This window comes from Calliopsis andreniformis, unplaced genomic scaffold (assembly GCF_051401765.1).
Source record: "Calliopsis andreniformis isolate RMS-2024a unplaced genomic scaffold, iyCalAndr_principal scaffold0022, whole genome shotgun sequence".
NCBI classification, from domain to species: domain Eukaryota; kingdom Metazoa; phylum Arthropoda; class Insecta; order Hymenoptera; family Andrenidae; genus Calliopsis; species Calliopsis andreniformis.
In genome coordinates, this window is record NW_027480432.1 from 2,545,724 (window position 1) to 2,560,238 (window position 14,515).

A 14,515-nucleotide genomic window follows, 5' to 3' on the forward strand; every position below is an offset into this window, starting at 1 on the left:
GTGGATTTCAGAAATAAAAAATTTTCAAATATTCAGATATTCAAATGTTCAAATTTTCAAATATTCAAATCATGAACCGGTCAATTCTATATTTTTATCTATTTTGGCACATAATACAATTTCTCTTGTACAGATCTTATGTACAACTTGAATTTTGTTATATTTGATCACTTATCTTTCAAAGAATATAGAGACCTCTTTGAACGAACCCTCCAGTGGTCACGCGAAAGTTAACACGCCTCCAGCAACAAATTATCGATCGCGATTAACCCCGTTTATGGATTATCCCCTTCTAGAAGCCCCATTCCGAATATTCCAAGCCCCATTGTCCCTGATACGCGTGAACACGGCCAATGGCATCAGCCTGTCTCAGCGTTTAATCCTCTAATCATCATTTTCGCTAGAAAAGGACGTTTCGCTGTTCAAGAGACGCTGTTTCATCTCCTGAACAGCGCAAATCTGCTGCAGAATTCTGCACCGCGGATTTCTCGAAGGTTCTGCGTAACTCGAGAGCCGAGTAAGGAGAGGTTGAGCGCGTAGAATCCTACCTGAGGTGCTCCATGTAGAATCTCGCCACATCTGGTGGTCGCCCAGGTGAAGTATCCCACCGCCTTTTACACCCCCTTCGTCCTTGGAGCCGCCCTCGTCCACGCCCCAGAGCTTTTTTGCCGAGGGAGCGATCTGAAACAGCACGAGAAAACGGGTCGTCGTAAATCCTCGAGGTCGGTGAACACATTTTCCAGACCCCCACACGGCGTGTTCTTCGGAGCACCGAAACACGCGAACACGGGCGATCGTATTAATTGCATTAACGAGCCGCAGATCCGCTTAAAATTAGCGTATCTGGTACGTATTGGCGATCAACGTAGGCGATACGCTGCGCACGCACCCTCTATAAACGATAAACTCTAAGTATCTAGATACCTTTTACTTTGGGAGACTTGTTCCCTTTCATGTCTCTTCTGTTTCCTTCGCTAGCTCCCCGTACACTGAATTAAAATGCTTACTTCTGCCGCCGTACACAATAATGTGGGAAAAGTACTGTTTACATATTCATGCGAATCGTTATCGCAGGCTTCCAACAGAGAACCGTAAATACGATTACGTGAATGAATCTTTCAGCAGTTTTTTCTTCTACCTTTTCGCTCTATGATACCTGCCCTATGAATATTATTGTAGCTAAGTGACACTTTGATATATTTACAGACAGCCATATCAGAAATCACTTAAGACCTAATAGTCAACCTATTAATCAATACTTCGCCAAGAACAACTTGTAACATCGAAACCTTCTACGCTCCAGAAGCACGAAGTTCCTGTTTCGCGCTGCTAAGAGGCCCGAATTCGCAAACAGTCGCAAGCGTGTTCCCCGTGGCCCGTGCACAACTCCGCAAAACAGTTCCCGACCTCAGTTAACTGGAGGTCAGTGACGTAACGAGTACGAAGGATGGGTGGGGATGGAAGGAAGCGTCCACAGATTGCGGGATCCTAGATGCAGGTATACTGGTCGCGACACGGTGACGGTGCAGCTTCAAGGTGCAGAGGAGCCTCGGTGCACTCCGTCCGCATCGAGCCTGCATAACGAGCAGCTGAATTGAGCCTGAAGCGACACTGAGAGCAAATAATGTTGCTGTTTATTGCAGTGGAGGAGCTGCAGGAATCTTAAGGCCCATGGGGCCTCACCATCAATTGAGCCACTCATTTTCCAAGTAGAACTCCATTTAACTTTGCCAAATTAAAGTCTATTGAACTTCTATATTATCTCCGCAAAACAAAAATATTTATATCTATCTATAAAAAGCTGAGGATCAGTTAAGTACTTTCAAACTCAAATTTAAAAAAAAAAGATTCAAAAAGTGGAGTTAATTCCATTAGCCTGCGAATGATTCAATTCTTAATGTTCGAAATATGAAGAGACATGAAATTTTGAAAACTTGAAAAAGTGAATCTATTCGAAGATTTGAAATAACCACATTTACAAAAGCTCCCCTCGCAAATGCCTGCACAGATTTCCCCCATCACAGGATCACTGCTCTCGCAAGCGCAAAACTTGCTCTCAATCTCTCAGCTCTTGCTCGAGAAATGCCTGGAAGAGTTGTGCAGGCCAGCTGCGGGAATCGTTAAGCGGAAGGAAGCACCGGCTCGCCTCGGCGACGACGCTGCTCGCTCCCCAAGCCCTTTCGAGTCCCTTCTTCTTTTCATCGGCCGCTATTGATCACGCCAACGGTATTCGCGGACAATAGCACGTGCGTCATGCACATCGTGTAGGTGTACCGCGCCTGGCGAATGCAACAACCGCGAAATATCAAGCGACGCGGTTTATCGCTCGTGTTAACTATATCACCGGGAGACGTAAGCGGATATCCTTCGCAACAAAATCACCCTTATCGCGGCAAGTGTACTAGGACATTCCACGGAACTCACGATTAGATCGAATCTAGTTGATTTAGCGCTCTGATGTAAACAGAAACATTTCTGCAATAACGTGGCGGTCTTTGGGCAAGTACTAGTCGAGTGGGTCGATTGTTATGAAAATAGAGGGATAAAAGCGTTTGTGTAGCAACAGGGAATGGGTATGCCAGAGAGCTTACAAACTTTTCACCCAGATCGACCGATCAATGGAGATCCTGCGAGAAAAAACCGCAGGCCCGGGAGATTGGTTACGCTGATTGGCGCGGTAATTTGGAAAGCGAATCTTCGTTTACGTCATCCCGCGGACTTTTTCCTCGACCAGCACTTTGCACTGTTCGAACGGGGACAGTTTTACTCTCTCTCCTTTGAAGTCGCCTAACATCGCCTACTTTCGGGATTCCAATACCTGATCTCATTCGACCCAACACGAAATCTTCGTGACCAATACGCAGAAGGCAGTCGACTTCTCTTTCGTTATTCTTAAGATCCCCTGGGCCCACTGTCTCCATCACAAATTTATAACCAATTGCCTTAAAAGAAAACTAGACGTACTGCGCAACGATCGCTTTACCGAGAGAAATTGGCATTGCTGTAATGCAGATGGAAACCTTTGGACGAAAATAGAACCGCTTTAATTAAAATTCTGTGGCTAACTTTTGGCCCTCTCTTTAGGAAACCTCGAAAAACTCATCTACGAAAAGAGGAGAACACATCCAGAGACACCTGCACCCTTCTGCTCATTATCTCTCGGTTTCTCCTGGAGTAGTTAGCCCCGCGAAAAACAGACGCGAAAGAGGTTAATTACCAGGTAAGGAATTGCGCTTGGGCCAGTTAGTCACGTCGCCTATCATCTCTGCCATGAATACGATAAGGTATCGAACGGAAGCAAGCTTGTTCTCGACGCGCTCGGGGATGGAATGCGGAGCAAAGCGTGAAACGGTGATGAACGGAGATACTTTTGAAGGTTCGGTGAGGTAAGGTAAGGGTAAGGATAAGGGTAAGGCTCGGTCAACCGGGGGCGATACACTGTGAGTATCGACCGCGTCGCCGGCTAGCAGAGACGCTTTTGCACGTTAAACACGACCACGGTGATAGAGAGAGACAGGATGATAACGAGAAGGAGAGAACGACTCGTTGCTTTCTTGCTTCCCCGACAAGAGTGAAATGGAAACGGTTGGCTCCAGGGATGAGCCGATAGGAACGACACGTTCTAGCAGATGGGTTTTCAAGGATAGATCCAAAGCAGATGGCTCAATGTTTTCTCTCTGCAGAGTCTACGGGGAGAGGGTCGAGGGTCGGGCAACGACTGAGGACTCGAAGTCGTGTGTCGAGTGGGTTCATAGAATAGCACTATTGTCTTCGAAGCATCTACTTCTCGAAGAACAACTGCGTCCTAATCGAGCCTCGAGGCAAGAGACACGCAGAAAATTCGTCGGCTAGAAACGTAAACACGGGAAGATGGCGAGTGAAGAGTGATCGTGAAACGGTAGCACTGCATCCCTCGAAACCGGTCAGCGCAAAACTTTGCGCGAAGACAGAGCAGGAGAGGAACCGAAAAAAAGAAAGGCAAGAGAGGGTGGGAGGCGATGCACTGTTCGCCAGACGAGGACGTCTATCCCTCGGAACGAACCGGCCAGCAGAGCACTTTTGCACGTCGCGAGTGAGGGAGGAACAGAGAGATGGGAAGAGAAGGGTGAGCGAGAAGGGGAGCGAGTCTCTGGCTATCCAGCGAAAGAAAGGGGAAAAGGGAACCGAGAATGAGAGACGACCAGACGAAAGAGCCGTCTCTCTCTCTTCTCATTGAACAAAGCCGAAGCTCTGGGTACCCCTGAGCCCTGTCCCCACCTGACCCACAGCTTCCCCTACTCAGCTCTCGCCCCCACTGTTCCCAGCACAGCAGTTCCCCGCACGGCCACGAGGTCCCCTCTCCGAGTGAGCAGCGTGGACGTCGTCGCTAAACTGCCACGGGGCCACCGACCCCTCCCTAGGCCCCTCGGCCTCGGGTCACGGCCACTGTCCTCGCGGAGAATCAGCGGCACGAGGGAGGCGAACCCTGTTGTTCTCTCTTTCTTCATCTCTCCCTCAGCCTCCTCTCTACTCTTCCGTTCCCTCCTAGCCATCCACAATTTCTGCGTGTGTTTGTGCGTGCGCCTGCGTGAGTCGAATGCGTGCGCAACCGCCATAAGCATTAGGGAAGAGGACACATGAGGGTAGTTTTCTGCTTCATTAACCGAACCCTCGCCGATTTTTTTGCTGAGCTCGATCGAATTTCCTTCGAGGTGCAGGTATTTCTGTAAGGGTGCAACTGGATGGACTTTGGTGGGAATTTAGAGGATATGTTGACTCCGTGATTATGCGGAATTTAGTTTGTTTGGGGGACTCTTTCGAATTACAAGTATACTAAAATGAAATACCATTAACGCTATAAACCACTCTAATGTAAGTTTGCGATTGCGATCTACAGACTATGTACCCTTATTCGATTTTCTTTGAAGATATTAAAATACTGAAATTGCAGAAACTTGAGATAATATTAAGAGACGAATATTTCAGCCAATAAAACTAAATTTCTTTTTCATGGAACAACTCCCGCCGATGACGATTCTCCGAGCGCAACCGATGCGTTTAGGTTCAACGACATGCTCGTCACGTCACCACAAGTCACGACGCGGCACGTCACTTTGCGATACAAACAACGGAATAAGGTACGAGGTAACAGACAACGCGGGATTCCATAGCGAAAAGAAAGTACTGTAAGAGAAGGTTGTGCATTTGATGGTTGCCGAGATCAGCCGCCTCTGCGCGTTGATTCACACTATTTCCGGCTAGCCTGAATTCTCTCTTCACCCCCGTCTATCGGCTGGAAGAGAACCGAGACAGATCGACCAACTGGCTGAATTTTCAAGCGAGATTTTGCGAATGTCGATCTACTCTTTCAGTTCCGCGAAGTGAAAGTACAGAATCTAGGAAACCGATTACACGATATCGAACAATTACGCTGGTCGTTGGCGTAACAATGATGGCGATTACTTCTACATTTTATTTAACAGGCTAGTAAAGTGTGAATAAAAATATCGTGGCGATGTAGAGTTATCGTAACTTACACGTGCATAAGTGGACCATTTAGATCCTGTTGAAAAAGTGCTGTAAATACCAGATAATTATTGTAGAGTGAAGTTGGAAACACTTGCGCGCAAAGTGACGCAATCGTGTCAAATATTCTATCCCCTTGAGAGTGACTATAGGAGGAAAGTTTCTTGCCAACAGAAAAGTCTAAATTATCAGAATATCGACTCATGCGCGCACCCGACAGAAAAGTCAGAACCCACGAGATAGGGAAAAGAAGTTTCGGAAACAAACTTTTTCCTCGATGAAAAGGAAACGACATTCAATGTGCGTCGAAAACAAAGAAAGTGTCATCGGTGCACGTAACGTCGTTCCATTATTCATTATTTCTAAATAATATCGAGAGCGCAGTTCGCCTCGCGTCGAGTCTCCAATCACCAACAAACTATCGATTATCGATGACGCTTTGCATCAGTTCACTGACATATAAGCCGATGTCAATAAACATTCCTCGCGGCGCATAAAAGGTTCCCGATTTTTCTGCTTTCCCGGCGATTCTCAGAAAAGGATTATCCGTCTCCTTAAATATCCCTTTATGTAATGTCGCCGAACGTCCCCTTCCCGAGAAGCTGACGTCACTCGAGAAACCGGAAACTGGTTCCACTCTTCTTTTATCGCGAATAGAATACGATAACGTGGATCGCGTAGGAGTGTAGTTTCTTGGCTGGCCCGTCTTTTGCGGGCCCGAGTGCTCTCGACTACGAATACTGCCAGTGTTTCCAATTCGAATATCTACTACTCTCCAGCAAAATTACAAAGAATTATGGATTGCAAAAATCTAGTCTACGATATAATCGAATTAAGAGATGCAAATAAGTTGCATATACGAAAAAATCGAAGAGAAGATACAGAATTCTGAACCCCTTGATCCTAATGAGGGTCACTTAACACACCTTCCAACTTTCTCAGAGTTTTTCCAGGCCCCATGCAGGAAAACAGTTCTGGTCAATGTTAGAACTCTCGAGTGTTTGACTTAGCAGTGATGGAGAGAAAATGATGTCCCTGACGAGAATCGAGATAAAAGTTACGAGACCAACGTAATCGAAAGGCGGCACTGATCTTGTGTAACGATTATCGCGGAGAGGATAATGGGCCTGTAGGCGTCAACTGTGCAACTATTCATAATCATCTGTCACCGTCCATTAGAAAAGAGAAAGTTCGTTGCAACGAGATCACGCTCAACAGTTCTGCGTTACTTTATTGCGTAGAATCTTTACCACGATTCGATAGAATTTTTCCAAAATATGCTACAATGCCTAGGGTTTAAGAGTTCAATTACAGGTTATAATTAAAGTGCATTCGAGTGCACCTTAGTTTGTCCACAAGTGCAAATCCCTGTTACCTACTCTATACAACAGAGTTCACACCTTTTCTCGGGACCCTTGTTCACATTCGCGAATCGATTCTTTTGGGAACAAAGGCTGGCTCTCGATTCTCGTCATCTCGAGACACCCTGTAGCCGATATCTGGAAAGACGACGAGAATGACGAGGCTAATTGAAAACATTTTGCGGCAAGTAAGGTCAACCCTGAACCATCAAGCGGTTAGAGGAGATAGAGTGACTCATGCGAATCAATATCCCTCCGAGCACTATTTGCCGTTTATATTGGTGCAAAAGTAGCGCGGCACAGTGCATCTGGTCGTGGAGAAAAATTGATTTATCTTTCGCCGTTTTATCGATCGCGGAACAATCAACGCGCAAACATCTGCGAACACCTTCGCTAGAACTTATGCAATCGCGTTTGCACCGAAACGAGCAGAATGTGTGAGCCGAGGAATCTAGCTGAAGGGAGAACACGAGGCATAAACAATTGTTTTTAGTGAATGCATCGCCGAGGACTGGCGCAAAAAATTTGAATATAAATAATCGAGTTTTGGGGAACAAACAGACCTCGAAAAAAATCTTTGTATTAGTTTTTCCACAACTCTTGCTGAAAAATATACTTAATACAGAGCATAGATCTCGAAATAAGGTGTAAATTTCCGTAGAATTTTTCGGCACGCATCGCCTCGCGCGTTACGTTCGCTGAGAGAAGAGCCTGATAGTGTTTCAATCGATTAGGCGTGCCCGAATAGGGGGCCACGAGCAAAGGGGGAAGCGTATGCAAAACGCAAAGTCGTATAAATTTAAATGGCAGCAGTCCAAACGAACTGCTCGTCCTTCTCCTGCCTTGCAACCCCAAACAAAAAACTCCCTTCGGAAAAGAAAAATTCAGCCGACAGAATCAGCGAAACGGAGCGCTCAATTGTTCGTTAGAACATGAGGAGAAAAATCGCTCACGTAATATCGTTTCGTAGGCTCTCGGCAAGCGTTCCAGGTTCGTGCGAAAGTACATTAACCTAAACAACATAACGCAAACGTTCTCTATTCCCTGTGCCTCCGCCAGTTCGCCTGCTCGCCGCGAAAGCGAGACGCAGAATGAACGGGAGGAAGGGAGGGAAAAAGGACAGGACTCTGGGGCGTTTCACTGGATAGAGTTCGAGGACGTAAACAATGAAGGAACGGTCGCGGGAAGCGAAGCAAAGGATTCAGACTCGAGGTTTACACGAAGGCTTTTTAATGGCGCGCCAAGGATTCGAATTAAGTCAGTTTTCTAACAGGCGACCTCCCACCCACCCCCTTGCTATCAACTGTCACGAAGAGATGTCTTTGCTTCGGCTCGAATTACTTAATCACAGTGTTTTGCAACGCGGGGCATCGAATTTCAAACATTTCGTCCGATTTCGACCATGGCGGCGTGTTACACACGAGCCAGGAGAAAATCTACGATCCTTTCGTCGCTGAAGCCGACCGCTAATGGATTCGTTGTTATGTTACAAGGTTAAGCGAGTTCGAAGACCTGATTGGCTGAATAAGACACCTTCCTACGACCACGTTCGCGCAAAACATTCCACTCACGATTTCGATCGGCCACTCGCAAATAGGCGCAATGGAACTTTTCACCAAATGGATCTTTGAACAACTTTCGTGAGATGCTTCGATAGAGAATAACAATTATCGTACCAGCAGAGTGGTAGATAATAAAAGAGGATTAAGGGTAACATTCCGCAATAAAAATAAAGTAAAATGGTTGTGACGAACCTTCTAGAATGAGACACTTTTGATCTAGCACCAAATAGAACTGGCTGAGACGACGCTTCTTCGATCACTGACGATGTAAACAAACCGAAACGTCGCGTAGAAGATCGTTACGGTGAGGTTACGCGAAAAAAGCTTGATAAACATTGAGATATGAAACTACGTTCCCCATTTCTCGTTAAAGAATGCCCTCTTGTTGCGCACATGCTAGTCGAAACGAAAATCAAGGTGAACGCAGAGTTACCTTGAGTTTACAAGTATGGAGAAAGAAATAAAGAAGATAAAACGTTCCACTATAATTGAAGGTTATCTGTCAGATGTAATCTGAGTCCTCGTACACTTTAGGTCCGAAAAAGTTGGAAATTTGTCAGATAACATTAAGCACCTTGACAGTTCGACAGACATATTTCGAATAAGAAACAGAAAAGATTACAAGAAAATATTTCATGTTTTCCATCCAAATGTTTTTCCCAAAAAACAAATATGTGCGTCAGAGAAAGATACACGAACAAAAATATCTTCTACGCGAGTCGTAAACGCTAAAAAAGAAAAGGTTACGTACGAATCTCGCGAATCGGTGTAACGTTCTTTCCGCGAAATAAAGAAAAAGAGATCGATTGAAACGTATAACGCTAACAATTTCGATCGAGTCAGCCCTCCCCGAGACTTCGTAAACATGGAGGTCTCATTGCGTGCGGGCTAAAAATTCTCGAAACATAACCTCCAAAAGTGACTGTTGTCGGCGAGCGTCGTGTCAATGCGGCGACACGAAGACGCGAGGCGAGCCTGGCGAGCATCAAACGTGTCTAGGAAGGAGCGAGATAGAGAAAGGATAAATACCATGTCGGCCCCCAAATCCTTCATGTCGCAGTAAAGGAAAAGATCCCCCGGTGGTTTCATCCAGTCGCCTGTGCTCGTACCCGCTCCCTGGCCGTACCCTACGCCGAAACTCTCCACCGTCTCCAAGGTATCCTCGACACGGCGCGTCACCTCCGACAGATTCACCGTTAACCCCGTGGTACACCGACAACGCGAACGAGAAATTCGACACACACTGTTTGGCACGCACCAGCACCCCGGTGGACGAGGCTATCTCGTGAGGCGATTCGTCGAATACCGACACGACGCGCTGCAGGGGGAAACAAGAGGGGCCAGAGTAGCGATCGTACGTGAACCGCACCGGCAGGGCGCGGACGCCGATTCAGCCGCCACTGAATAATACACACCACTCCCGGTTGTTGTTTTCACGTTCGTTTTTCCTCTCTGTGGAGCACCGACAGACGGACGGACGGGCCCCTCTCGCGACCGAACGCAGCACAACCACACCGAGTCGCACCACCGCGGACCAGACTGTCAGCGAAAGAGAGAGAAAGAGAGAAGAGAGAGAGAGGGGGGGAAAGAAAAGCGTTCGGCCGCCTGTCAAACAGTTCGACACCTCCGGGTGCCTCAATGCTGCCACTGCTACCTATGCTCCTCTCTTCTTCCTCGTCCTCTTCTTCTTCCTCCTCCTCCACCTCCTCCTCCCCCTCCTCCTCCTCCTCCTCCTCCTCCTCCACTGCTACTGCCGCCGCCACCACCTCCTTTCTCCTCTCGCGCACTTTGCACACTCACTCCGCGAATACGCGTTTATTTACAAGGAGGAGCGAGTCGATTACCGCGGTTCTTGGTCCTAAACACACGTCCGTCCTGGCATATCGCGAGACGCTTCGTTATCAGGCGTCAATTAAACGCACGGCTCCGTCACAGTACTTTCGTGGGATGTCCTCGCCTCGAATTTTCGTTAACCGGCCTTTCTCTTCGACAGAGACTGCCCTCCTAACCGAAACAAAGAACGACGCTCGGATCGAGTGCCCTCTATCGTCTAGTCCCCCAATCAAAGCCCGTTTTTCGCGAATCACCGCTGACCAATCATCGCTTTCGTTTCTTCTACTTCTACATGTCTGCGACCTCTCGCGGCAACCGGGTGAAAACTCGATCAAGCTTTTGCTACTATTTATGTGTACTTGACCTCTTCCAAACATTTCGAATAACGATATTTTCAAGCGTTATTTCGGACGACGGTTTCTTTCGTCATTTCGTTTTGTAAATATCTAATGGATTGCACCTCGTTTTTAAGATCGTTTTAGATGCGATTAAATGTGTGGGAGAAATGGCGAATTCGATTTTGAAGTAGTTCAAATCTATCCAAATTTGGAAGAAACTAGCACTACTATAATGTGAATAACAAAATGCTTATTTGGGGTTTTTATCCCTCAATCTGTAAATTGGAGGATTGTATCAGAGCAAAATTAAGGTCATTGTTCATGTAGATGAAGTAGATTTATGATACACATTTGGGATAGAAGATATGTAGCAAAGTTGAGAATATCTTCGCTATTCTCGAGTGAATCCTCATTTGAAACGATTCTCGGAACATCGAAGGCCGCCGTCATAAGACGGGTTACCAACGTAAGCGTTGGTAATTTGCTAAACCACCGAATTTTGGCCCTGACACAATTTGCTAGAGAGCTAATACCTGCGTATTAGCTGAACTTTCTATCAATCCATTTGTTAGCTCTTGCTGTCAATGTCAATGACATTCTCTAATTTAGATAGAGCATGTACAGAAGAGAATTGTAAACAGATACTTGTCCGAGGTTTTATCAAAATGTGACCGCGATTATGTTTAAAAATAAAAAATCTATTATCAAATGTACCTAATACTTCAAATTACAGCAAATACGTGTATAAATAGGCTTGCCCAAAATTACGATATGAAATATTTTTTTTACAATTTACTACAGCCTAAATATTAGTGTATCGAGAAGACGTTTTAGAAGCTTTTTTACACGTAATAGGGGCCGGCTTTACCCTTCTGTGAAGTCTACCTTTAATCGAGTCTATTAACCTCGTTTACCCAGCATTGGCGTACTTATATATGACTGATAGTACGCGTTGGAAAGCGACCTCTCGCAAATATTAGAAATGTCTAAAGTGTGTTAATAGCTTTAAAAAACGATGCATACTTTATGTTGCTGTTTTACGAGCGAAAAAGCTTTAAATACAAATTTAAATTGTTTTTCGAATTAAATTATCCAGAAACGTGCGACCGTCGTAATATCGATTACAAGATACTAATAGGCTATTTCATAAAAACAAATAGAGAAAAATTCTACATATCTATCCTTATCTATTCTGCAACTTCTCTAATATTAATATAATTGATTTCTTAGTTGTAACATATTTTACGGCTTTACTTGGGTAATTACACAAATAGAAGATAGAAAATGCAAAAGCTGTAACTGGACTTACCTGTCCATTTCGAAATTGTTGTTGTTGTTGTTGCTGCTGTTGATGGTGAAAAAGGGCAACTTGTTGCTGAGCTGTCATTTGGTTGTTGAGGTACACTAAGTGCTCTGCTCCTGGAGCTCCACTCTGTATAAACAGAACAAAATACAATTGTTAATATATTAATGATTATCACAATTAAACTATGTTACAGTAATAGTTCTATATTTTTATAACATTAATTACCTTAAGTTGCATAGGATGGATTTCATAAGGCAGATGAACATTGTTCATAGTTTGCAGTCCCAATTGTTGTGGTTGATTCTGTTGTGGTACACTCAGCTTAGTAATGGGATATTTCCATTTTTCAGGATTCTGTAATTCATTAAAATTTACAATTTAATATGTGCATAGCAAGTATATATTACCAAAGTACCTCTAAAATTTCTAAGAAAACAATTCTATTTTTTTTCTAATGCAAAATGTAGGATGCTTAGTAGTATGAATCTTTGGTATACTCACATTATCGATAATAGCATCATCTGCAAGAGCCCAGGCACGTGGGGCTTGTTTTGTTTGGAAAGTTGAAGACTGAGCATTAAATTCTGGTTCTGTGGGTCGTTGAAATACATAACCCACCATGGCATCATCTTGAGTTCTGTTAACACCTATCTGATGTGTCTGACCAGGCTGTATACGCATACTATCTCCCCCAGCCATTACTTGTCCACATTGCTCTGCATCCTGTAAACAATAATTGCCAAATATGAATAACAAATGATACTATATAGAATCATTACTATAGCTACTACAACTTAATTAATACATTTATCATATTACGTCAAATTGTTCAAAAAAATTCTATTATTACCCTAGTAAACTAATTGTTATGTTTAATGGTTTATTGTAATACCATCTCATAGCTCTCATATGACACTAAGAGATACTTGCTTGGTAATATTTTGAAAAAAATTCCAAGAAACAACTAAACCAACCACTGTTTCTCCTATTTCGCTAAGGTAAGCAGTTTAACAAATCTAACCAAAACATTGTCTCTACCAATACTCTGCCATGATGGATCAAACAAAGCACAAGCATATGCAATACTCATGCATATGCACAATAGACGAACTTTTTGTTCCCATGTTTCAGCAATAACAGACCTTCTCCGCGCTAACTGTCACCGCGTGAAACGTAACGAATTACACATACGAAAGAGCACGATTAGGCAAACGCCTAAATTGACATTCAAACGCGAGGGACTTCCTGCCTCCGAAACACACGGCAAAATAGGTTATGATACCCCCCGATCGCGACCAAAATTCGCGATCGCCGTGATAAACGTCGAACAATCGCGTATCAGCCGAAATAGAGAAGCGTGGAGGAAAATTGATCGAAACAGGTGCATACCGTGGGTATATGTCCGTTGGCGGAAGGATGGTGCAACTGCACAGAAGGTGCCGGTTCACCCGCAGCACCAGCGCTACTCGCACCGAGCCACTTCATCGTTCTGTCAATCTGCACCGCTGCCTCGTGCCCGTAGAACGATAATCAGAGAGACAAGAGGAACCCTCCGCGTGAAGGTTAGCTCTCTCAGAACCGGCGTCCGGAGCTGAACGTAGAATCGGCCGCTACGTCTGTCCCGCGGGCATGTTCTACGTGTGCGACCCTTAACAGCGCGGCATCTTCGTCGTTTCCACGGCTACGAGGGGCAAGCACAAAAAAGCACGACGATAACGCGAACACGATCGCCCGATAGAATCGTATTTGTCACGATGCCGCGACCGACGAACGCCAGACAGAGCCGCAGCAATGGCAGCTGGCCGAGCGGTGCTGCCGGATTTTTGACAACACTGTCGGGACGACACGGAGCAACGACGAAGACGGGAGAGCACAAAGAGAGAATCGTTGGAACGGACGCGACGAGGTCTACTCTTTATCCTGCCTTTCGAGCTTTACCGAACGACACAACCGCTCCGGCGACGGGCCAACGAAACTGGGGGGATGTCGTACAGGGGGAAAAAAAAAGTGAAACATACAAAAAACGACAACTGCTTGTTCATCGACGAACGACGGGAGGGAATTAGGGGTAGGAAAGCAGAGAGGGGGAGGAATCGAGAGATCTGCGAAATTCAGATACCTCCTTTGACACCATCAATTTTTGCGAATCACCCGTATCGGCCGCGACAACACTCTTGCAAACTTAATGCCTCCCTTCTGGGATTTATCAATAACGAATTTGATCGAGACACGAATAATTAAACGGTATATCGTTCGATTCTATGTTGTTCCGTCTTTCACGGTTACTCCGAATCTTTCGTTTCCTTATGAATTCATTCTCGTTAAAGTAAAGCTTAAAATACACTATTCACAGGTATGTACATAGAACGAAGCACAGGCACACAATGTGCGTCCACCGGCATACGCGTGTTTCGCGCGCAAGGATGCTGCGCGATTTTCTGAAGGAATCAGGGGTCAGGGGGGGGATGGGGGTTGTCGAGAAAGAATCAACCCGCGTTTAGAGACCGTGACACGATACAAAGCCAATACGTTATTTCTGTCAATTTCATGCTCCTCCTGTCCAACGATTTCTCGTTTCGATCTCTATCACCACCACAGTCTGCAGTTCGT

The 14,515-nt window shown here is 45.3% G+C and overlaps 1 protein-coding gene across 2 annotated transcripts in view; it reads right to left on the minus strand.

Annotated features, from left to right (window-relative positions):
• Nucleotides 1-13,606, minus strand: part of Pum (pumilio) — a 58,456-nt gene extending 44,850 nt beyond the window's left edge. For both annotated transcript variants that reach the window (XM_076391292.1, XM_076391291.1), the window contains exons 1-5: nt 13,295-13,606; nt 12,407-12,628; nt 12,131-12,259; nt 11,909-12,031; nt 549-681 (exon numbers count right to left, since the gene is read on the minus strand). In XM_076391292.1, the coding sequence (XP_076247407.1) occupies nt 549-681; nt 11,909-12,031; nt 12,131-12,259; nt 12,407-12,628; nt 13,295-13,390 (703 nt within the window). In that variant the 5' untranslated portion in view covers nt 13,391-13,606. The remainder of the gene's footprint in view (nt 1-548; nt 682-11,908; nt 12,032-12,130; nt 12,260-12,406; nt 12,629-13,294) is intronic.
• Nucleotides 13,607-14,515: the final 909 nt, after the last annotated feature.